Below are 25,877 nucleotides of genomic sequence, written 5' to 3'. Positions count from 1 at the left end.
ACAGGGCTCGATCCCATGACCCTGGGATCATGACCTGAGCCAAAATCAAAAGTTGGACGCTCAACCAACTGAGCCCCACCTAGGCGCCCTCGCAGATTATTCTTAGTAGGGATTACCACAAATTATCCATTCAACCCCGTATGATTGAATATTTAAGCTTCCAGTTTCTGTTGTAAACAGAGCTACAGTAAACATTCTTGGGACTAAATTTTTACATGTATTTGTGATTATTTTCTCAGGATGAATTCCTATTACTGGAATTTCTGGGTCAAGTGCTATGTACATTTTAAAGGTTGTATGTTGTGTATTTGCATTGCCGAAATGCCCTCGGTCATCTAATTCTAATGACCCCATAAGTCCTATTTTTTGTTTTTTTTTTCCAAATATAAAATGGACAGCCTTTTTCTCTTTTGTTAATGTCAGAATGCCAATTTATTAATTTATAAAGAGAGATCCAGCTATCAAATGTTGTGTTGGTATTTTCATCACATTTCTCCCTGAAGTCCATTTATATGGGCTGCCAGATCACAACCCAACACTGCTTTATTAATTTACCGTGAGAAGTATTGTCCTGGGGACTACAACAGCTGATGTGCATGTGACCAGGGTATGCTTTTATTATAGAAAAGACCTCAGAGATACTGCGGGTTCAGTTCCAGACCACTGTCATAAAATGAGTATCTCAGTAAAGCAAATCAGATGAATTTTTTGGTTTCCTGGTGCATATAATCGTTGTGTTTCCACTATACTGCAGCCTGTTAAGTGTGCAGTAGCATTATGTCTAAAAAGCAGCGTACCTACCTTAAGTAAAAAATAGTGTATTGCTACAAAATGCTAACCATCATCTGAGCTTTCAGCGACTTGCAATCACTGATCATGGATGACAGTAGCAAACATAATAATGAAAACCTTTGAAGTATTTTGAGAATTGCCAAAATGTGACACACAAACCAGTGAGCAAATGCTGTTGGAAAAATGGTGCCAGTTCACTTGCTGGACCCAGGACTTCCATAAGCCTTCAATTTGTGAAAAATGCAGTGTCTGCAAAGTGCAACAAAATGAGATATGCCTGTGTTTATAAAGCTAGAGCATGATCAGAGGGTTGATTTTTGAGTTTGAAACTTTCCCAGAGAAATTAGCAGACAAGTGATATCCTAAAAGAATCCATCTCCAGCTGGGATGAGAAAGTAGACTGCATGCTCCAGGGCTGAACTTGGGAGCCTCTGAGCATACAGAACTTCCCGGCAGGATTTGGAAGTATGCCACTATTGATCATAGCATGCTCTTATTCATTCGTTTTAAATAATTAATTAATTGATCAATCCCCACAAATGTTTGTGTGCCTCCTGAGCTCCAAGCCCTGGGTGTTAAGGAGTTTCTAAAACATGTCTGATTTCTTTCTTTCTTTTAAGAAATGGCTATTTTAAATTTTTATTAAGAAACAGTCTGGGAGGGGTACAACTTCTTTATAGATGAACATAGAGGTAAGAATTACATCTGAGTTCTTAGAAACTATGAACAAGCAAGAAGACAGTGAAGTGAAATAAAGGTTGTAGTTTTTACTTTTATTTTTAATTTTTCAATTTTTTTATTTGAGTATAGTTGACACACAATGTTACGTTAGTTTCAGGTGTACAACTTTGTGATTCCACAAGTTTATATATTATGCTATGTCCATCACAAGTGTAGCTATCATCTGTCACCGTACAACGTTATCACAGTACCATTGACTGACTGTATTTTCTGTGCTGTACCTTTTACTCCTGTGACTTATTCATCAAATAACTGGAAGCCTTTATCTCCCCCTTCCCTTCACCCATTCTGCCCATACTCTTCCCTTCTCCACTCTGGTGACCATCATATGAAATTTGTCTCTCTCTGACTTATTTCACTTTGCATAGTACCCTCTAGGTCCGTCCTTATTGTCATAAATGGCACGATCTCATCCTTTTTTAAAAAAAAAAAAGTTTATTTTGAGAGAGAGTGAGCGAGCACAAGCAGGGGAGGGGCAGAGAGAGAGGAAGAGAGAGAATCCCAAGCAGCCTCCATGCTCAGTGCGGAGCCTGATGCGAGGCTTGATCCCACAACTGTGAGATCATGACCCGAGCCAACATCAAGAGTTGGACACTCGACTGACTTAGCCACCCAGGCACCCCTGAGATCTCATCCTTTTTTTTTTTTTTTTATGGCTGTGTAATATTCTGTTCTCTCTGTATATTGGTTATATACATATGTGTATGTTTATATATGACATCTTCCTTGTCTGTTCATCTATTGATGACCACTTTGGTTGCTCCCATGTTTTGGCTATTGTACATAATGCTGTAATAAACATAGGGATGCATATATCTTTTTGAATGAGTGTTTTCACTTTCTTTGGGCAAATATCGAGTAGAATTATTGAACCATATAGTATTTCTATTTTTAATTTTTTGAGGAACCTCCATGCTGTTTTCCACAGTGGTTGCATCAATTTACATTCCCACCAATAAGGCACAAGTGTTCCCTTATTCACCATATTCTCACCAACACTTGGTATTGTTTTGTCTGATTCTAGCCATTCTGACAAGTGTGAGGTATTCTCTCATTGTTTTGATTTGCATTTCTCTGATAATTAGTGATGTTGACCTACTTTTTACATGTCTGGTGTGCATCTGTCTATATTCTTTGAAAACATGTCTATTCAGGTTCTCTACCGATTTTTAATTGGATTATTTGGTTTTTTTGGCATGGAGGTGTAGGAGTTCTTTATATATTTTGGATATTAATCCCTTACAAGATTTATTACTCGCAAATACCTTTCCCCATTCTGTAGGTTGCCTTTTCATTTTGTTGACTGTTTCCTTTGGTGTGCAGAAGCTTTTTATTTTGGTATAGTCCCAATAGTTGGCTTTTGCTTTTGTTTGCCTTGCCTTAGGAGACATATCTAGAAAAATACTGCTATAGCTGATGGTGGAGAAATTACTGCCTGTGTTCTCTTCTAGGATTTTTATGGCTTTGGGTGTCACCTTTAAGTCTTTAATCCATTTTAAGTTTATTTTTGTGTGTGGTGTAAGAAAGTGGTCCAATTTCATTCTTTTGCATGTAGCTGTCCAGTTTTCCCAGCACCATTTATTGAAGAGACTGTCTTTCCCCCAATTGTATATTCTTGCCTCCTTTGTCATAGATGAATTGGCCATGTAAGTGTGGGTTTATTTCTGGGTTCTCTATTCTGTTCCATTGATCTTTTTGTCTATTTTTGTTCTCAAAACATGTCTGATTTCTGACTCATGGAGCTCACCATTTATTAGGGAGGGATAGATAATAAACAAGTAAACAATAAAAAATTATGGTTGTGGTAGGGGTGGTGAAGGGAATAGACAGGCTTATGTGATAAAGAAAAATGAAAAGGTAAGGACAGAAGATGCTGCTGAGAAGCTGATGTTAGAGCCGAGTATGTGTGGCCAGTTGTGTTGGGACACAGGGAGAGGGTCCAGGCAGAAGAAAGAACATTCCATGCATAGGGATTAGCATGCGCAGAGGCCTCAAGTGAGAAACAAATATCTTGGCCCATTCTGGTGACTGAGCGAAGGCCAGCGTGGCAGGAGCCAGCTGGGTTTGGCATTTTTCTTGGGTGCGGTTATTGAATTCTGCTCCTGGCCTGCCCCTCCGGGCCACAACAAGGCCTGGGTAAAGGTGAGGGTCCATTAGAATCCATTCTGAATCGAGGAGGTTTCAGTTACTTTGGAAAGAGAGGATAAAGTATTGTTAAATAGCGTATCTTTTGTTTAAATCTTGCCATTTGGGGTTATACGAAATATGACAAGCAAATAATCAAGAGAGGCAATGAAATCAGAATAGCCTGCTTAATTTTGCATTGGCCTCCTTAGTCACCAGCTCGGTGTGGTCATGTTTGGTTTGTAAGTACAGGAGGAAAGCAGACTTCTCATGGGAAAACAGCGGTTCACAATAACGGGTCTGTTGAGGTTGCAAGTTTTAGAACCCCCCTCCCAAATGTCTTTAAGACTGAGGGTGCTTGGGAACGTATCCTTTTTGTGTAACCTGGGTAAGGGTTTCTTATTTCTAAGGTTTCTTCTTTAAATCGTGTGTAACTTGCTCAATTCGACATTTAAGTTTGAATTTTAGTAGGGCAGTGGCTGTGTTCACACAAAGCAGCCTACTATTTCTGAATCCCAGTGTCTTCCCTCAGCTGAAGTTTTCAGGTTTGACGGAAAATAGCTAATGGTAATGTTGATGGGTTTCTCGTCTCTGTCCTCTCTTCCCTTCCTCCCAGCTGCCAGCATCTGCTCATGGGGCTGAGGTCACAAAAGTGCCACAAACTGAGTGGCTTAACAACAGAAATTTATTGTCTCACAGTTCTGGAGGCAAGAAGTCCAAGATCAAGGCATCAGGAGGGCCATGCTCCCTCTGCAGGCTCTGGGGCAAGGTCTGCTCCAGCCCTCGGTCCTGAAGCTCGTGGCATCAGAACGCCAGGCTTCATGTGGCATTTGCTCTGCGTGCATGTCAGTCTCTGCATCCGCATTTCCCCCTTTTATAAGGACATCAGTCATATTAGATTAAGGGCATTCTACTCCACTATGACCTCATCTTAACTAATTGCAGCTGCTACTGATTCTATTTCCAAATAAGGTCACATTCTGAAGTGCTGGGGTTAGGACTTCCAACATAGGAGTTTGCGGGGATGCAATTCAACTAATAATACCAGCCCTCCATGTATGATTTTGTCACATTGTAATGAGCTGGTTGAGAAGATTAAGCCGTGTTCAGAGAGATGAACTAAAGAGGAGATGGGCATTCTTGTTGCCGTAGTAAGTTGTGCATCCTGGTGAAACGCCTGCCATGCTGGCTTCCTTGTGTTTTTCTTTAACGTCGACAGCAGTGAAGCAGAGAGTGCCCCTTGTTACCAAATCCCTACTGTCCTTATTCCCATTTTGCTACCCTGTTAGGGTTGCCAGACTTAGCAAACAAAAATCCAGGACCGCCAATTAAATTTGAGTTTCAGATAAACAGTGAATACTTTCTTTTTCAGTATGAGTATATCCCAGATTGTGTATGGGACATAATTATACTAGAAAATTATTCTTTATCTGTCTGAAATTTAAGTTGAACTGGTCGTCTTGTATTTTATCTGGCAACTACGTGCCGGTGCCTCGTGGCAAGGAAGAAGATGTCTGGTTTCTGGTCGTACCATTAGACACTGAGTCTTCTTTCTCATTAAAATACCACAGAGCGTAACGTTGTGGCCAGAAATATACAGAACATAAAGGCTCAGGAAAAGATGTTTGATTCTTTACGCAGACCCAAGGCCTGCTGCTTTCCGTCTGACCTAGAACAGGTGACCCCAAATGGGCTGAGCATTTACAAGGTTGTTTTGGGCTTTGCCACTGATTTGCTGAATGACCCAAGGCCTGCTGGCTTTCCGTCTGATCTAGAACAGGTGACCCCAAATGGGCTGAGCATTTATAAGGTTGTCTTGGGTTGTGCCACTGAACTGCTGAATTATCTTGGGCAGATCATGTAACATTTGTTGTCTCCATCCTTGATCTGCAAAATTGAGAGCTACGGTCATGCTCTCAATCTCAAGTGTTTCCTGAATACAGGAAGCCCTGAGAGTCCTCTTAAGTGCTTGCCACTCAAATGATCCACGGACCCACACCGTTCACATCACTTGAGAACTTGTTAGACATGCAGGCTCCCCGGGCCCTGCCACACACCTGCATCAGATCTTGCTTTTTAAGGAGATCCACAGGTGATTCCTGTGAAGACTAAAAGCGCTGTTCTAAGTGCCCTGCGTAAAAAGCACCAGGCAGACTTTCAAACGACCCTTTGCTTCCATCCTTGAAGGTAAGACAGGGAAACTTGCTAAATCCTGTGAATCATTTGCATTTTTCTCTTCTCTTCCAATTTTGGTTTTTCTAGAACTCTTTGGTCTGAGGAGTGGAGGGGGGTGAACAGTATCATGGGCTGGATTTGGTTTCAAGTTGGGCTGTAGCTCCCTGAGAAGTCATGGCCATGTTTGGGGCGCCCCCTGCGTGGGCAGGGGTCGTGGTAGCTCTGACGTTCCTGAGCCTGTTGCTGTGCCCCTAGGACTAAATCGCCGAGGGTGAGGGCTTCTTTGAGAGAAAGGTTTGTTTTGTGGTCCTCAAAGGTGACAAGGACACATCCCTGGCTTTCTTGTCTTAGCTGCTTTATTGCCACCAGTTGCTGTGCAGCTTTTTGCAGGGAGAGATGCAAAGGCCAGGGACCTCCCATAAGATAGCCTGGCCGTGTTCTCCTAACCCCTGGTAGGATGAGACACTCTGCCCCATCAAAACAACCTCAGACAGATGGTTTGCAAGCTTCATTCAGCTGAAGGCCTTTGTCCAGGGCTCGGAGTAGGGTTTGTTCCCTGGGCTGCCTGGCAGGAATTAGTCTTGTCTTCTGCTTGTTCCATGGACTTGAAACTGGCATCACATATCAGACTGAGTGCCTCTTTGTAAGATAATCTTGTGGGGGACAAAAGGGAAGAGATGGGTGGGAAGCAGTGGCTCTGGGCAGAGAAAGCTGCCCAATGTAGCTGGAGGGTACTGGAGGCTCGCCTGGCCTGGCCCCATCCTTTTCCTGCTGAGGCACACAGACATTCCCAGGGGCACACCAAGGCTGGGCTGCTCACACCCCATGCAGCACTGGGGCCCAGACAAGCCAGAGGAAGGCTAGGTTTACCAAATGGAGTAAACAAACAGAGAGAGGGCAAACCCAACCAGGGAGGCAGAGACCTAGCTCTGTCCTGGCCCCATGGTCCAAGCAGCTGCCAAGGTTCCCTTTGGCCCTGAGGTCTTGTCTGTATGAATAAGAGAAAATAAACCACAGCCCCCAGTGTCCCTGGCCTTATTGGTCAGCCATCTGAAAGACAGTGAGGGGCCTCTGACCCAGGACTGATAGCCAGCCCCAAACCTGTTTTTTGTTTTTTGTTTTTGTTTTTTTTTCCCCAGTGAACTGAAACATGTTAAACTTGCTGCCTCACTCTGTTTGGTCTGTTCAAACAGAATAGCATAGAAGGTGGCCTCTAAACAAGAGAAACTTAATTCTCCCAGGTCTGGAGCCTAGAAGCCTGAGATCTGAGTGCCAGCATGTTCGGGTGAGGGCCCTCTTCCAGTCACAAACGTCTTGTTGTGTCCTGATAGGGGGTGGGGGGCAGGGAGCTATGTGAGTTCCCTTCTAAGGCCCCAGTCCCATACATGAAGGCTTCACCTCATTCCCTAATAATAAGCGACTCCCAAAGGCCCCCACCTGTAACATCTTCACCTTGGCGTTAGGACCCCAGCGTGTGAGTTTGGGGCTGACCCATTCAGAACAGGACAGGTATTAACTCAGCATAACAGTTGTGTAGAAAAGTGGACACAACGTAAGTGGTCAGCTCAGTGAATTTTCACAAAGTGAAAACAGCATCTCAGAGGTGACCCCCTTCCAGCCTAGACTTGATTTTATCCAATTCCCTGCCACAGCACAGAGGATTCCTCCCCTTCCGGGTACGGTTCCAGAGGTTTAAGTAAGTGGAGCCCAAGTTGCTGTGGCTAATTGTTCACCAGCCGGAAGCCTGGCAATGGCGTCTTTGACCTGCAGCCTCCCACTGTCTTTTCTCCCATCCTCCTAGTTTCTTCTCCTCGTGAGTTGTCTTGTTCTTTCCCTTCCCTCCAACACACCCTCTGATCCAGACCCTGCCCCGCGTTTTCACTTGTGCACATTCCTGGCCTTCCCAATCAAATCCCTCCTTCTGTCTAGCTAGGATAATTGTTTTCTTATTCAGTTCTTACTGAAATAATTTTTGTTCCTAATTTAACAATGAACTTGTTGACATGTTATTTTTTACCCAGAGGGAGAAAAAAGCAGTGATTTTAGATTTTTCTTTTTTCTTTTTCTTTTTCTTTTTTTCTTTCTTTCTTTTTTTTTTTTTTTTTGCATGGGATCCTTGTGGAGTTATTTTTCCTTTATGGCTATCAATGAAGTTTTCTCTTGAAGTTCATGCTTTCCCTCCCTGTAGGCATTCTCCACGTGCTGCATTGTTGTCTGCCCAGGTGAGTTGTGTATAGAAGCCTCGTGTGTGTAAACTGCAGTGTATAAACTGCTGAGTGTGTGCTTGGCACCTAGGACTTACTATTTTATTTCTTTCCTGAAGGCCCGGGGAGGGTTATAGCTTTATTAAAAAAAAAAAAAAATGATACATCAAGAAAACGAGTCACAAGTTAGGCCCTTTATTTCCAAATTCTCTTTAATGCTTCTCTCTTTTTGCTGCATCTTTTTACATCATGAAAGTATCCTTTCCTTATCTTTCTATCTTACTAGAAAATTGTTGAAAATCTATCTCAAGCCATACAAGATGGGAATAAAAGGGTAACCTTGAAGATCCTCGGCCAGATCTTTAATTTTGTGGGCAGGGGCAGGGTTGGGGGTCTATGTGAGGAAGAATTGTATAAGGGTATGTATTTCTCTAGTGCTGCCATGGCAAAATACTACAGACCAAGTGGCTTAAGGAACAGAAATTTATTGTCTCACAGCTCCGGAGGCTAGAAGTTCCAAAATCAAAGTATCGGCAGGTTGGCTTGCTTGAGGGCTCTGAGCCACGATCTGTTCCAGGCCTCTGTCCTTGGCGTGTAGACGGCCATCCTCTTTGTGTGTGTCTCTGTGTCCAGATCCCCCCTGCCCCTTTTTTTTTAAGATTTTTTTTTTAACGTTTATTTATTTTTGAGAGTGAGACAAAGTGCACAAGCAGGGGAGGGGCGGAGAGAGGGAGATAAAGGACCAAAGTAGGATTTGTGCTGATGGCAGAGAGCCCAGTGCAGGGCTCAAACTTGTGAATTGCGAGATCATGACCTGAGCCGAAGTTGGATGTTTAACCAACTGAGCCACCCAGGTGCCTCCGGATTTCCCCTTTTTGTAAGGACACCAGTCACATTGGATTAGGGTGCACCCTAACATTCTCATTTTAACTTGATGACCTCTGTAAAGACCCCGTGTCCCAATGAGGTCACATTGTGAGGTGGTAAGGGTTAGGACTTCAACATAATCATTTTTGGCAGGAGGGTGAGGGGAGCCACATTTCGGCCCATACCAGCTGAGTGCGTGTGAGAACCATGGTAATGCTTATAGTTTGGGAGGTCAGCGGCGCTGTGGCCTGGCGGCCTGGCCACACAGGGTGAGAGTGGAGATCAGAATGTTGCCCTGTGAGGCATGGGCCCCATGCCTGTCCTCAACCCCACTCTTCCCCTGGCACCTCGGCGTGCCATTGTTTATATTAGCATGGCCTTCGGGAAGTCAGAAAGCAAGGAGGCCTCGGAATAAACGATGGGCCTCAGCCCCTGTCATTGGCAGCATGTTTGGGGTCTTAGCCCACTCCTAACTAACTCCCACCTCTTAACCTCAGCTGCCCTGTCTGTAAAGTGGGTATAATACTCAGGATTCCTGGGAGAGGTGAATGATGCCACTTACAAGATGTGTTCACTACAGTGCCAGGCACAGAGCACATGCTCAATAAGTGGCTTATGGTTGTTGTTTGTATTCCTTATCCTAAATAAGCACCCTGATGGGAGTACTTTGTATGTGGTACACGGTGACAGTTATGTTCTTTTAGCTTCTGGTTCTGATAGAAGTGGTCAGCATGATCTCCTCTTTTGGTGTAGCACTTTATAAGTCAGTTATCTACTTGATCCTTAGAGCTTTGTGAGAAGAGGTAGATGGCATTATCCTCATTGTCCCAAAGGAGTAACTGAGGGCAGAGAGACCCTGGATCACGCCCACCCTGGTGGGCGAGTGGCAGCATTAGAAATGAGCTTCAGGTCTTTTCATGCTTTGTCTGGGTCCCTGTGGTAAAAAAAAAAAAAAAAAAGGGTGGGGAGAGAGACAGCGAGGTGGGAAAATGGATACTTTTTAATTTTATTTGTACAAAGCGGAAGAATTATTTTTTGAGTAGGAAATACGCTCACATGTCCAAAAATTCAGTCTTGTTCTCACCCTGAACTCTCTTCCTTTGACACTCGCATCCCCTGTGGATAATCCCTGTTGTTTCCTGTGTGCCCTTCCTGGATTTATCCCCCGCCTTCCACTGTTGCTTTATGCAGACACAAATACGCATATTTCTTTTCTTCTCTTTCTTATGTAATTGGTAGAATACTGTACTGTTCTGGGCCTAACTTTTTTCCCCACTAAGTAATGTATGCTGGATATCCTTTTATGTCAACGGGTAGAGAGCTTCATCATTTTCGTCACAAACTTTATTGAGGTATAGCACCTGCAGTGACACATACGTGTTCTTGAGGGTACGGCACGGTGAACTTGTACATAGATGTGCACCCACGCCACCATCACCTACAGCAGGATACAGCACTCCCAGCCATTACCTCCTCCCAAAGCAACCATGGGTCTGCTTTCTAAATCTCCTGATTGATTTTCCCTGTTTTTGATCTTTTGTTTCTCTCTGATTTTTTTTCTTTTTTTAATTTTTATTTCTTTTTGAGAGCACGCACGAGCTGGAGAGGGGCAGGGAGAAAGGGGTACAGAGGATCCAAAGCGTGCTCTACACTGACAGCGGAGAGCCCGATGCGGGGCTTGAACTCCATGCACGATGAGATAATGACCTAAACTGAAATCGGACGCTTAACCAATGGAGTCACTCAGGCGTCCCCTCTCTGATTTTAAAAAACAGACCCATTGTTTATATCAGCACTTCTTTTTTTTTAATGTTTTATTTATTTTTTGAGACAGAGACAGAGCATGGGCAGGGGAGGAACAGAGAGAGGGAGACACAGAATCCGAAGCAGGCTCCAGGCTCTGAGCTGTCAGCACAGAGCCTGACGCGGGACTCAAACTCACGAACCGTGAGATCATGATCTGAGCCGAAGTCAGACGGTTAACCCACTGAGCCACCCAGGTGCCCCATATCAGCACTTCTTAAATGTTAGCATGCATCAGAATCACATGGAGGTGTCATTAAGCATGGAGTCCTGGGCCATCCCGAGTTTCTCCCAGCAGGCCTGGGGTAGATCCACAACAGCCCGTGTTTCCAAGCCCGTAGGTGATGCCAGTGCTGTTGGTCCACAGCCACACTTTGCATAGCCCCAGTGTATTAGAACTATGGGCTATGTAACCTGCCCCTGATAGGTGAAAACAACTTGGATTGCTTCCATTAGTTTATTGTTCAAAACAGTGCTGCCATGCATAACCTCATCACATGTCATTGTGAACGTGGCAGGTATTACCACAAGATAAATTCCCAGAAGTGGAGTCGCCACATCAAAGGGTTGATGTGCTTGTAATCTCAATAGAAATTGCCAAATTGCCCTTCCAAAGGGGTGGTCCATTTTGCACCCCCATCAGTGGTGTGTGAAGGAGAGGTTGTTTCTCCACAGCCTCAGCGAGAGTATGTTGTCAAGCTGTGGATCTTTGCCAATGTGATGGGTATGAAATGGCAGCTCATTGTAGTTTTCATCTGCATTTCCTTTCTGTGTAAGGTGGAGCATCTTTTTTTTTTTTTTTAAATTTTTTTTTTTTTTCAACGTTTATTTATTTTTGGGACAGAGAGAGACAGAGCATGAACGGGGGAGGAGCAGAGAGAGAGGGAGACACAGAATCGGAAACAGGCGCCAGGCTCTGAGCCATCAGCCCAGAGCCTGATGCGGGGCTCGAACTCACGGACCGCGAGATCGTGACCTGGCTGAAGTCGGACGCTTAACCGACTGCGCCACCCAGGCGCCCCGGGTGGAGCATCTTTTAATTTTTTTCTGTAAATTGTTCATATCCTTTGCCCATTTTTCTTTTGGATTTTTGATCTTTTTATTATCAAGTGTTTTACATATTAGCAAGCTTAGTCCTTTGTTTATGATCTGAATTATAAATATTTCCCCCTTAAATGATCATTTCCCTTTTGATTTTGCTTGTGGTGGTTTTTTTTTTTTCCTATCTGAGTTCTTTTAGAACATCACACTAACATGGAAACAGAGTTGGCCATAAGCACAGAAACTAACAGAAAGTGCATCTTATAAACCCAGATGTGCAGGCATTAGGAAAGGAACCAGGAGCAAAAACGCAGCCAGGATGGGCAGTGATGCTCTTTGAGCAACCAGTTTTTCACACAAAGGCTAGAAGTCTCGTTGGCAGGTGCCCAGACTCCAAGGATCTAAGAGGTGAATGGGATGGCTACAGACAGCCACCAACTAGCTCAAGTCATGGGAGGAGGGCTGAGACCGCACAATAGTACCCGGACGGGATGGGAACATGTGAGGCAGACCAGAGAAGCTGCTTACAGGTGACACCAGAGGAAACAGGAATGTATCTCTTAGTCATAGGAAGCAAAGCAGGATGTCCATAAGAATGTTACTCCCGTAAAGGGGCAGCTGCTGACTGAGGCTGTTGGTCAAAACAGCCAAGGCTGTTATTGATTACTCTAGCTTTCTTTTTTTTTTTTTTTTTTAATTTTTTTTTTTTTTTCAACGTATATTTTATTTTTGGGACAGAGAGAGACAGAGCATGAACGGGGGAGGGGCAGAGAGAGAGGGAGACACAGAATCGGAAACAGGCTCCAGGCTCCGAGCCATCAGCCCAGAGCCCGATGCGGGGCTCGAACTCACGGACCGCGAGATCGTGACCTGGCTGAAGTCGGATGCTTAACCGACTGCGCCACCCAGGCGCCCCTCTAGCTTTCTTTTTAAACTGTGATCAGAGATCAGCCAAGCAGATGCCACTTTTGATGAGGGCTGAGTAACTCGTCTACAGTTGGAAGATCGTTACTGAAGGTACTTTCTTCCAAAGCTAGAGTAATGCCTACAGAAGGGCATATCGACATACTCCATGGGGGTGTGTAGGAAGGAGACTCCCAGAATGTTGCTATTGGAAGGTTGTCAGGGGTCATGTTGCCTGGGGGTTACACACTGGTGGCCCATGGTCACCATGGCCCAGCAGGTCCATTGTTTCTGGTCAGTCTGGTGTTGGCCCATAAAGTGTTTTTTAAAAATTTTGAATTTGTGCGCAGTATCTTTAAGTCAAGTGATTTCATGTAAAGATCTCTTTCTTTGCTTCTGGAATATCGAGAATCTGGACACACTGGGCAGTATCTCTCCCACGGCCTCCGTATCTGAGGAGCGACTTCCCCACTCCTTCTTCTCCCCCGGGGGACACACGCTGTGCAGTTTCCCACAGTTACCAACTCCGCTCCAGTGTGTTCCTGACAGTGAGACTACCTGTCAGTCACTGTGTGTTCCACTTTTAACTGTTCTTTTAGTAAGGTGGAGAAAGAAGAACGTGTCCCTCTCTCAAAGCAGAAATGTGAATGATAGACCAAGAAGGTGCGATGGTTGAAGGAAGTCAGTGGGAAGCATACTGTGGACGTGCAGATATTCCCTGGGTAATCAGCAGACCTCTGTGCCAAAAGGTTTAGCTTACCACACCCAGACTGCTTTGCTCATTTGGGTTACCCACCTGGTACCTGTCAGCATTTTGCTGCAACTCACAACCAGGGTGGCCTCCCTGGTCTAATAGCTCAGAGATGTGTTGCAAGTTACTTTTCAGAAAAAATTATGCTAGGTTTCTGCCAAACCATTGCCAGCCTTTTTGAGAGCTCGTGCAAGACAGGGGCAGTGCTTGAAGAGCAAGAACTCCAGCCTGGGTCCTGAGAGGGTTTGTATTAGAATTAGTGAGCAACCAAAAATTAAAAAAAGAAAAAGAAAAATCTGCGGGAAACAGGGATTTGTTTATAGCCTCCTGGAAGAATACTTTGTGTTCACAAAGTATCCACCCAGCCTCCATGGCTCTGTGGAGAGCAGAAAGGGCCAAACCAGTTCACTTGCCTGCTTTGATCAAAAGTAGGAAAGTAGCAGATAAGGGGAAAGCACCAGACATCATGTGTATGAACCAGAGCATGTCTTCTCCGTATTTGTGGATGCTGCTACCCGTTATGATTGTAGGAGAAAGACCTCAAAGGAGCAGATTATCACCAGTAATTATGTAGGGCACGGGAGGGTGTGAGTGGCTTGTGTTGACCCTGAGGTGGCATTGGGGGGCTGGGCTGGGGTGCGGAAGCCCCTGGGAGACCTGAGGATGTCCGGTATCCCTTACCTCTCTCAACCCCGTGTTGTCAGCTGCTCCCCTTGCCCATTGAGAACCACTCCCTATGGCTGGCCCATCCCCCACCTCTATGTGGATGTGTCCTCTCCCCATTGCTGTGCCACCATCTGAGTGCAGGGCACCGACTGCACTGGGCGCTGTGCTCAGGTCCCTCAGAGTGAGGCTTCTGCTCCCTCTTATTCCCCCTCAGCCTTCGGTCCACTTCTCACACGTGACAACTGGTGGTTTTTTTTTTTTTTAATTTAAATATATAGAAGATGAAATTTGTGATCTTTACCATTTCTAAGTGTTCAGTAGCCGTTAAATGCATTCACATTGTCCTGCAAGGGATCTCCAGAATCCTATTCATCTTGCAAAACCGCAACTTTGTAGCTATTATACAGCAACGCCCCATTCCCTCCACAGCCCCCACCTAGCATTCTGGTTTGTGCCTATGATTTTGACTACTTCTACCTTATAGGATGGAATCATCCAGTATGTCTTTTGTGATTGGCCTATTTCACTTAGTATGATATCCTGTAGGTTGATCTGTGCTGTAGCATGTGACAGGATTTCCTTCCTTTTTAAGGCTGAATAGTGTTCTGTTGTATGTGTATACCACATTTTGTTTATCCATCCGTCAATAGACATTGGGGTCGTTTCCACCTTTGGCTATTGCGAAAAATGCTGCTGTGAACATGGGTGTACAAATATTTCTTTGAGATCCTGCTTTCAGTTGTTTTGAGTATATACTCAAAAGTGGAATTGCAGAATCATGTGACTCCATTTTTAATTTTTTTAAAGGGAATATAGTTGACATACAATGTTGTAATAGTTTCTGGTGTGCAACAAACGTAGCGACTTGACATTACACTGTGCTCGTCACCAAAAGTGTAGTCACTGTCACCATATGACATTATTACAGCATCATTGACTAGACTCCCTATACTGGACTTGTCATCTCCATGAGTTACTTTTAACTAGTAGTGTAGGCTTCTTAATCCCCTTCGCTTATTTCACTCATCACCTACCCCCACTGTCTGGCAACCAGCCATCTGTTCTCTCTATATAGGAGTCTGTTTCTGTTTTGTTTTTTACATGCCACATAGAAGTGAAATCATAAGGTATTTATATTTCTCGGACTTACTTTACTTAGCATAATACCCTGTAGGTCCATCCATGTTGTCTCGAATGGCAAGATCTCCTTCGTTTTTATGGCTGAATAATATCCCATTATATACATGTATATACCACATCTTCTTTATCAGTGGACACTTAGGTTGCTTCCATAATGTGGCTATTGTTAATAATGCTGCAGTAAACATAGGGGTGCATACATCTTTTCTAATGAGTGTTTTTATTTGGGTAAATACCCAGTAGTAGAATTGCTGGATTGTATGGTATTTCTATTTTTAATTTTTTGTGGGGAAACTCCATACTGTTTTCCACAGTAGTTGGACCAATTTACATCCCCACCAACAGTGCACAGGGGTTCCCTATTCTCCACATTCTCACCAACGATTGTTATTTCTTGTCTGATTCTAGCCATTCTGACAGGTGTGAGGTATTCTCTCATTGTAGTTTTGATTTGCATTTCCCAGATGATTAGTGATGTTGAACATGTTTTCATGTGTGTTGGCCATCTGTATGTCTTCTTTGGAAACCTGTCTATTCAGGTCTTGTGCTCATTTTTAATCAGATTATTATTGTGTGTGTGTGTTGACTTGTATAAATTCTTTATATATTTTGCATATTAACTGTTTATTAGATCACTTGCAAATAATCTCCTTCCAGTTTGTAGGTTGCCTTTTTGTTTTGTTGATGGTTTCCTTTGCAGTGCAAAACCTTTTTATTTTGGAGTAGGCCCAATAGTTTATTTTTGCTTTTGTTTCCCTTGCCTTAGGGGATATATCCAGAAAAATGTTGCTAAGGCTGATGTCCAAGAGATTACTGCCTATGTTTTTGTTTGTTTAGGAGTTTTTATGGCTTCAGATCTTACAGTTAGGTCTTTAATCCATTTTGAGTTTACTATTTTTAATTTTTTAGGAACGACCATACTGTTTTCCATAGTGACTACCATTTTACAGTGCATAAAAGTTCGAATTTATCTACGTCCTCATCAATGCTTGTTATTTTCTGTTCTTTTTCATTTTTTTTTTAATTGTAGCCATTCTGATGGATGTGGGGTGGTTTCAATTTGTATTTCCCTAACAGTAATGATGGTGAGCACTTTGTCACATACATGTTGACCATTTGTACATCTTTTTTTTTTTTAAGTTTATTTATTTTTGAGAGGAGGGGGGAGGGGCAGAGAGAGAGGGGGACAGAGAATCAGAAGTAGGCTCTGTGCTGGCAGCAGCAAGCCTGATGTGGGGCTCAAACTCACGAATCGTGAAATCGTGACCTGAGCCGAAATTGGACGCTTAATCAAGTGCCTCTAGTTGTATGTCTTTTTTAGATAAATGTCTGTTCACATCCTTTGCCCATTTTTAATCTGGTTGTTTCAGTTTTTTGGTTGTTGCTGTGTTGTAGTTTTAGCCTCTGTAGTTTTTAAGTATGAGAATTTGGTGCATATCCACTAACCTCCAAGAGGGCAGGTCTGTGCCCATCCTTCATGGTCTTCTCCCAGCACCCAGAATGGAGCTCTGCACATGGTTTATTTGTTGATGAAAAACATGCATGTGGCTCTCAACAGCGAAGGAACAAAAGAATGTATTAACTCATGCACTGATTCTTGTTTCAAGAGGGGTCTAAGGCTATGGTCACATCTCTTTGGAACCATGGCATTTGGGGGTGAAGAATAACAGGTGACCCTGAATAGGCCTTAAAGAAGATAACCCAAAGTCTTGACAGGTGTTATTTCACTACTGTTAGACTATACTTGAGTTTAAATCCCATTTTGCCTAGGGATGCTAGTCTTTTTTTAAAAAAAAATTTTAATGTTTATTTTTGAGAGAGACAGGGTGCAAGCAGGGGAGGGACACAGAGAGGGAGACAGAGAATCCAAAGCAGGCTCCAGGCTCCGAGCTGTCAGCATAGAGCCTGACGCGGGGCTTGAACTCCTGGACCGTGAGACCATGACCTGAGCCGAAGTTGGACACTTAACCGACTGAGCCACCCAGGCGCCCATAACTCGTGAGGCTGGTCTTGATGGAACTCTGTATGCGTTCAGTTATTTTATAGTTTCAAAATATACTACAATTGAACTTGTCTCCTCTGGTCCTCCATTCTGAAGGAGGCTAGGAAAGTGTCATCGCAGCCATCCTCTTGCCTCTAGTGCCTTCTCTGCCGGCCAGTGCGTGACTCCCCCTCCCAGCCCTCAGCCCCTGGGTGGGCCAGTCCCCTGTCTTGCCCGTTGTCTCACTGACAGCCCTCTCCGTCTCTCATCCTGCTTTAATTCAGGCCTCCATGCTTCCTTATTGTGGATCTGGAGGCAGCTCCCTGACTGGTGTCTTCGCCTCCAGGCACGGCGCTGTTCACTGCTGCCAGAGTAAACTTTCCAAAACCCATATTTCGTCATTTGCCTGTTGGATTTGAATTCTTCCATGTGTCCCATGTTGCCCCCAGGACAAAGCCCACCACCTTTCACGCGGCACCCGGGCACTCAACAGGCGCTGCGGTCTCATTCCCTGCAGCCTGTGCAGACACTACCTCCTCAGCCTAGATGCCCCCCTCCCCGCCCTGTGCTTCTCCCCAAGTTCTGGTGTCCTCCTGTTCACCTTGACCTGCTGCCCACTGCGCCCACCCAGACAGGGTTGGGCCCTGGCCTGCCGGGGCCCGCTGGGGCGCTCTCTTTGCCTCTTGGCCCCACGTGCCTGTCTGTAGGGTAATTGTACGTTTACTTATCCGTCTCCTCACTGGTCTGAGTGCTCTGAAGTCCGGCCAGTATCTCTTATCTCCACACTCCGGCAGTTAGCCCAGTGCCCCTTACAGAGTAGGTTTTTGTGGAAAGGAGGAGGGAGAGGAAAAAGGCAAGTCAGTCTGATTCCAGAGTTCACGTGCTCGCTGCCCTCTCCCCACTCAGCGCCGTGGACCATCCCGTTCTCTCTGTCCCGGGAGGCAGAGGGGATGGTTTGACTCCCAGCGTGACCCAGTCAGCTCTGCTTCGCTCCGTGGCCACCCCGAAACTCACCGGCCCTGGTCCACCTTCTGGTAAACGCATCCTGGCAGAGACAGATGACTCATGTGTGTGTGACTCGGCGTGAGCACAGCACAGCTGGAAAGGCAGCCAGCGAGTCTGCTTGGTGGAGCCAGGGGGGCGTTTACAGAACCCAGCGCGGGTTCATGAGCCCTTGCAACCCTAACCTGCTAACTGGAACAAAAGTATAAATCCTCCTCTGTCCGTGGAGAACGAGGCCGCCACAGCAGGGCTATACAAGGCTTATTACATGTCTGGGATGCTGTCTAATTTATTACTATTAAATAATATTTTAATAGACTGCCATTTATGGCATGTTTGCCATGGGTGTAGGCACGGTGATAATCATCTTGATACAAATTATTTCATTTAATCCTCACACTAGCCCAACAACAGAAATAATAACAAATATACATATGGCACTTGCTATGTACTAGATATTGTTCTCTGCACTTTGCTTTGAAGCCGTCTGATTCTGAGGGAAACCTTACGATACAGGAACTGCTGTTACTCTCGTTTTACAGATGAGGAAACTGAGGCACAGAAAAGTCACATATAGAGGTGCCCCAAAGTCACATAGGTAATGAGTGAGCTGTGATATAAACTCGGGCTTCTGAGTCCACGCTCCTAACCCCTACTCCATGCTTCCGTGCTGAAGACGACAGTTCCATCTTCCAGGGATGGAAATTGTGGCTCAGAGAGGTTGGTCACTTCTGTATAGTTGCACAGCCAGGGAGCGATCGAGATGGCTTGTCTCTTATCCTGGCTCCTAACCACTGCGCTCTCCTGCCCAGATGCAGGAGATGTAGTCATCACCATTTGTGCTTGGTTCTCCTTAATCTTCCCCATTGGTACTTACCAAGGGCGACGCCCACGGGGTGGGTAGGATTCTAGGGAAAAAGGTTTCTTCCAAGTCTAGGGGTACGGCATGGCGCCTTCTGCTTCAGAGATCTCTTCAGTTTGGGGTCCCAGAGCATTTCCTCAGCCCGGGGATGCTGACATGGCTTTTCTTACCTCCACAGATAGTGAGACTGTGCACTACCACTATGGGCCGAAGGATCTGGTCACCATCTTGTTCTACGTCTTCATCACCATCATCTTGCACGCTGTGGTTCAGGAGTACATTTTAGATGTGAGTGACGCTGTCTGGATTCTGAGATCACAAGCTGGGGAGATGCGGTGGGCAGAAGGGCCTCGCCTTAGAGGACACTGCAGCTCTGTGCCCCTTTCCCTCCTAATCTGCATGCCCTGATTGGTCCTATTGACTGGACATCCATTGTGACACACTGTGGTTTCTGTCCCCTCTCACAGCCTTCTTAGTGCATGGGATGCAGCGTTTACTGCATGAGGGGACAGCTGCCCGAAATGGCAAGACACAGTGCTTATGGGTCTGTCATATGTGGCCTGATTGTGGGGTGTTTTCTTTACATCTAGGCTGAGGACCTCAATCTGGCCGCTTTCTCAACATGCTTGCCTTGAACTGAGCGCTCCATGCACACAGCAGGCTTACACTGAATGGCCTGAGCCATGGCCGCTTCAGACTGCTATCCTTTCAAGGGTAGAAAATGGGAGTTTGAAGCCACCCATTACGAATGCACCTGCATATATTAATATGCAGGATTCTCTTTATTCTTTAGAAAATCAGCAAACGGCTTCACCTCTCCAAGGTGAAACACAGCAAGTTCAACGAATCTGGACAGCTGGTCGTCTTTCATCTCAGCTCTGTGGTATGGTGCTTCTACGTGGTGGTGACGGTGAGTGGCCCCGGGGACCGCTGAAGCACAGGGCCTGGGCTTCCAGCAACACATCTCTTCTCAGATGGCTGATAAAATGACCGTGAAGGGCTAAGCAGGGAAGGAAAAGAGTCAGGAGCAGTTTGTAAAAGCTTCGAGCAGTTTCTTGGAACTACTACTATTTTTGTATCCTCATGGTAGGAGAGAGGGGCCAGATGGTGTAGATGCTCTTTTAAAGCTGCAGAGAGCCCTCTTGTCCAAAAATAAACCCTTGTTATAGTTATTCTGTGATGCTATGATAATGGTACCATACCTCTACACAGCTCTGTATCATTTGACAGTGTCCTCCTACCAGTGCTATCCCACGAGATGAGTTGTTTGTTTATTCTGGTCCCCATGTTGATAGATTGATGGCATCCAAGATCAAATTTTGCAGTGTCCCCATGGTCATGGGGTTCTGAGGTGGCAAGGACCAGACTGGGACTTAGGAGTCTGGTTCCAAGTTCAGCACACTTTCTGTTTTACCACACTGGCCTCCTGCAAGCATCCCCTTGTCCGCACATCAAATCCTGTGAGAGTCAGTGTCATTCCCACAAATGCCTGGGGAACCAGACAATTTATCTACCTCTCCTTTCTACACAATAGGAGTCTTATTTCAAGCAGCCTTTGATACACCAGAATTCCTTACTAGCAAGGAATGCGGACAGTCCTTTGGGGTTCGCTGTAACAAGACCTGGCCTGTGATGCATGAAAGTGTTTAATTAGAAGCCCCCCACCCCCATGTGAAATAACTCCTGTCTGTAACTTGGTCCCTTTTTCTAGAGCTAGAGTCGTCCTGTGAGAAACACAGGCCTAGGGCTTGGAAAATTCAGCAACCCTGTGATCTCTAAGTTCCCTTCCCTGCCTTCTGCTGACCTCTCATTCCCTGCCTTCCGCTGACCTCTCACCCGCTTCCTCTTCCTTCAGTGACAGTGATGAACTTTTACATCCTAAGGAACTCTCTGCTTCCAGAGCTCAACGCTGAATTCACGTTCTGAGAGCAGGAGTCTGCATGTCCTTGTGTATATTGCTTGTATGTCTCTTATCCTTTAATCATGGAACCGTTTCCTAAACAGAACATTAGGAATTTTAAATGTAGGACCTGAGGCTTCTGTCCTCTTGAGCAGGACTGCCATGTTAGACTGTCCCCAGAGGGAAAGATGTGCAGTGTGGCCCATATGAGGAGCGCCCCTTAATGTTGCACAGTGTGTGTCCAGGCCCCTTCAGGTCTAGGTAATGCTGCCTTTCAGACTTCTCCCAACCTCTCGGTGTTTGCCCGTGGAGTCCCTCTGCTGCTTTGAGGCTGAATGGCCTCAGGGTCTTTCAGAAGAAACATTGCCTCGTCTCTGAATCACTTCTACCCCTCCTACTTCAGCCCCAGATATTCTCCTGGAGCTGTGACACATTTAGACCAGATTCTGGAGGCCAAAAGCCACGTTATGTGACGTCTCTTCCAGTGCGTTAAATGCTCAACTGCTCTTTGTTTCTCTCAGGCCTTCAGGGGCTTAAAAATGATGCTCATTAGTCTGACAGCATGCAGCACTTTACTTGGGGAAGCTCATGACAGGCCTTTATTATGGTGACAGCCAGTTCCCCACTCAACATCTGCAGTAGAAAGTGGGGGCCATGGGGACCCTGGAAAGCTCCAGTGACCCCCAACTCCTAAGAGCACCATGCAGCTCCTGGCCCTCCTCTCCTCCCACTGCACCATCCTGCAGGGAATAAAGATGATTGAAGAGGAAGGGAGGGTAGTTTTGTAAAAGGAGTGAGAAATAGCTAAGTGTTTCTTAAATCCTATTTTTCTGTTAGGATGAAATCTTACTTGATTCTTGTCTTCTACTGTCTGCAGTCAGTTCATCAGCAGGTCCTGTGAACCCCACCTGCAGAGCTCATTGAAGTTCTATCCATGCTGTAGCCTGGCCCACCAGTTTCCACAGGGGAGATTTTGGCCCCTGGGGACATGGGGCTGGCGGGTGGACCCCAGGAGTGCTGCTGAATGTCCTGCACCGCACGGGACAGCCCCCACCACCGAGAATTACCCAGCCCCAGATGTTGGTAGTGCCAAGGTTGGGAAGTCCTACTCCACAGTCCAAACTGCCATTATCTCTTGCCTGGACCACTGACCATCGTCCTTCTAGATGGAGACATTTCCTCTCTTGTAGCCTCCCTCCACAATCCGTTTTCTTCTGCTTAGCCAGACAGGTCTTTTTAGAACATAAATGAAGTCCTGCACCCTTATGTAAAAGCCCCTGTCCCTCTTGCAGCCAGTTAAGCCATTATCTTCCTCGCTCCTGTGATCTGGATCCCACTATTACCTCTGCTCCTCTACCTCTCCTGGCTGTTCCTGATTCTTACGCTTTGCGGGGGCGGTTCCTCTCCTCACATGCTCCACCCCCTGAATCCCACGGCCGACTCCTTCCCATCTGAGTCTCCACATAAATGCCATCTCCTCAGAGAACCCCCTCCCCCAGTTTGTACTGCATGCACTACACCCATTGCTGTGGCATTTTTCTCATTCACGCATATATTCCGTGCTGTCTGTCTGTCCCACTAGACCCCGAGCTGCTTGTGAACAGCCTGCATGCTCACAGCGTCTCTAGTGCAGAGCCCGGCAGGTACTAAGTGCTCACTAAACAGTGGTTGTGAGACTGAGGGGGTAAGCAGCAGTTATGTCTTCTTGCTCTGGCCCTTAACTGCTTTTAAAATAACAAGTCAGTTGTTTTTGTAAACTTCTAGATGACCGTCTATTACATAAGAAATACATAAAAGGTTTTTTTTTTTTTTTTTTTTTTTTTTAAGTAAAAAAATTTGCCCCAGATCCCTCCCCCTAGAAGTAACTGGTTTTGGGCGGTGGGGTTCGGACATTTCTCTCTGCATTTATACAAGCAGAGTGATGAGAGTGTGACTGGACTGACCAATAATTTATGAAAAGATCAACCTCCTACTGTTAACCTACTATGGACTGCTTCCTATTGACTGTTTAGAAAACACAACAAAACACGAGCACTCTATAGGGGAAAGCAGGGCGGGCCATGTTTGGTCTCTGTGCCGGCTTCCTGGGGATGTTTCCCTTCATGTTTTAAATCCTGAAGTCTGGTGCTCCTTGAGAGCCTGGTATAGGGAATGCTCTTCACCCTGGACTGATTTCCTGTTAACAGACTGGCTACTCAGAGCAGAACTTTAGTACATGATTGTTTCTGAAGGACAAACGCTATTGGTATGTCTGAATCTAGGTAGCAACTGTGGCTGTGTTATGACTGGATTCTGCTGTTTCTGTGGTTCTGTTTGTCCATTCACCAAAAAGGAAGGCTGCAGGGCAGGGGTGGGGTGGGGAGAGATTGCTCCAGTTTGCTCAGGCCTCACTTAGCTCGTAGGTTAAGGAGATAACAAAGGATTTCAAAAGTACCCAGGCCCCTCTCCCAGTGCCTGATGGGGCCTGGGATTCAGAGGGGGGTGGGGTGCAGGTGCTGGCTCTAGCCCTCTTGGCCCCCCATGATCTCAGGTACATGGCCTGCCAGACCTCTGAGGGCACCCCGGCCCCAGGCCGCCCTCAGGCAGCTGCCTGGCCCGAGGTCTGGAAAAGGCTGTTCTCAGAGCGGTGAGTCATTTTCCTCCGACTCCCCCACCCTCCCCCCTGCATACCCTCCCTGAACTCCCTGTGGACTGGACATTCACAAGCAGGCGGCATTTTTCTGGGGAGTTTTCTTGGCTTGTTGGCTTAAAAGTTCTGACCTCCTTGTCTCCTAAGAAAAGGCGCCAGGCCAAGGAGGTTCGTGTTTAAAATCACAAGATCATCTGGGCTTTTAGGTTTTGCTCCATGCTGCTTCTCTTGGGCGGCCTCTTTTTGGGCAGAAGTTGTCCTCCCACCTCAGTCCCAGATGTACCATTTTCCTCCTTAAATACATTGCTGCTTCTTCCATCATGGTGCGTTCTTACCTCTGATTTCCCTGGACTGAGGTAGAGAGTGGAAGACCATATATACGGCTGTGTGCCTGGGTCCTCGTGAGCAGCAGAGAGGGAAGGCAGAGCCCGATAGCAGCGGTGTGGCAAAGTGCTCCTGTCACCCTCCAGAGGCCCCGGAACTTTCCATCTGTGTGTGACTGAGGGAGGAGGCAGTGGTAGGAAGAAAGGACTGGGAGTGAGGCTGTGAGGGGTTGGGGAGAGACCTTTTCCTTCAGAAATGTTACCATGACCACACTGGTGCATGTGCCTGACTGGACCTGTCACTTTGGTCACTGTGCTAATGGGGCCCCAGCTTGTGGGCTGGGGGCTGGGGACTGTACCTGAGATGTCCAAGGTAATGTAGTGACTTGAGGGTGGGTAGGTCAGGCCTCACGTGGAAACACAGCTGTGGATCCACGAGGCAGTAAGTCAAGTGTTTGTCCCTGAACCACGTTGGCTTTGAGCACTGCTAATGCCCTGATCTTAGTCCCAGTGTGACATTTGAGTCTCGGTCTCCTCATCAAAGCTGCCAGCTCAGTTTATTTTCTGACTTACTGAGGAACTGGGCTTGAGGTTATTGGGCCAGGACGTTGGTGGCCCAGCTCAGATTTCACCTATGCTGCTGAAAAAACATCTCATTTCAGGAGCTACTTCCTGTCTTTTCCTTTATTAGCCTGTTTGTGGAATGGGGTCATATTGATCTAACCATCTCTGAGTGACAAATAAGAGCCTTGTTTTTTCCCTCAGAAGGGAGAAATCGCCTAAAGCGTTCATCATTGATTCATTCATTCAACCAACAAGTTTTTATTGGATTCCTGTAACGTCAGCTGACTCTTGCTCATGGTGGATTGTTTCCTCTTATGTTTTGTAATTTTGGATTGTAATCTCCTCTTTAGCAAGATTTTAATGCATGAGAATCCTGTACATCCTTGGATGAGAGTATGTCCCAATGGTGTCACAGTAGCATTAACACTAATTTCTTAGCTTGGTGGTTCCTGGACCATACAAGTGGTTATAAATTTGAACTCCAAACCCATCTGAAAGTGAACCCAAGGTTACAGATTTTCAAGGGCTAATATATTTTAGTTTTCATCCTGAGCACAGGGTGTGCAAACAGCTTCTTTATCTCCTTTTATTGTTGCCAGACTATAGTCGACCCTTGCTCTAGTCTAATCCATACTAATGCAGACTCTAGTCTAACCTTCTCTTGAAGTTTGTAGCCATTGAGGGGTCCTGATATTTTTAAAAATCTTTTTCAATGTTTGTTTATTTTTGAGAGGGAAGGAGAGAGAATGAGAACGAGCGGGGGACGGGCAGAGAGAGAGGGAGACACACAGTCTGAAGCAGGCTCCGGGCTCTGAGCTGTCAGCACAGAGCCCGACACGGGGCTCAAACTCACTGACCATGAGATCATGATCTGAGCCGAAGTTGGACACTTAACCGACTGAGCCACCCAGGTGCCCCAGGGATCCTGATTTTATACAAGGGTCTTGGGCTCCAACTCGCGAGGCATCATCTTCTGTTCCCACATGGGCATGACCACCCTGGCCCAAGACTAGGGCCTTGTGGGCTGCCTCAGCCTCCCCTTACTGCTTAGGCTTTTAGCCTTCTAGCCCTTTTGAATTCCAAAGGTTTTCCCTTTCTGGTAAAAACTTTTTGAATACAAAAGAATTAGTTGCTAGGTTTCACTCAGCATTTCTAGATGTTTCGTGATGGGAGGGTTTTCAGGTTACCTCGCCCACTCTGTAATAGGCCCTGGGCTAGGTGCTGGAGGTGTAAAGAAGGGCATGATGAGACCCATGAGCTTGCAGAGTAATGGAGATCTCTCGCAATGATGACCCAGTGTGGTATGTATCACACTTACAAGGCCTCTGGGGTGAGGCCTCCTAGGGTGGCCTGTGCGGTCCTGCATTCTTTTTACTGCCAGAGTTGTGAAAAGCCAAAGCAGGCTTTTC

At 45.9% G+C, this 25,877-nt stretch overlaps 1 protein-coding gene across 1 annotated transcript in view; it reads left to right on the top strand.

The window, feature by feature from the left end:
* TRAM2 (translocation associated membrane protein 2) overlaps positions 1 to 25,877 on the top strand; it is an 83,377-nt gene that overhangs the window by 44,330 nt on the left and 13,170 nt on the right. The window contains exons 3-4 of the mRNA XM_086707064.1: positions 19,231 to 19,340; positions 19,846 to 19,962. Of these exons, the coding sequence (XP_086563190.1) occupies positions 19,231 to 19,340; positions 19,846 to 19,962 (227 nt within the window). The remainder of the gene's footprint in view (positions 1 to 19,230; positions 19,341 to 19,845; positions 19,963 to 25,877) is intronic.

The sequence above is a fragment of the Puma concolor genome, chromosome B2, assembly GCF_028749965.1.
Source record: "Puma concolor isolate L17-30 chromosome B2, mPumCon1.1.hap2, whole genome shotgun sequence".
Lineage (NCBI taxonomy): Eukaryota > Metazoa > Chordata > Mammalia > Carnivora > Felidae > Puma > Puma concolor.
The sequence above is the reverse complement of the archived record's forward strand: the minus strand, read 5'-3'. Positions and strand labels throughout refer to the sequence as shown.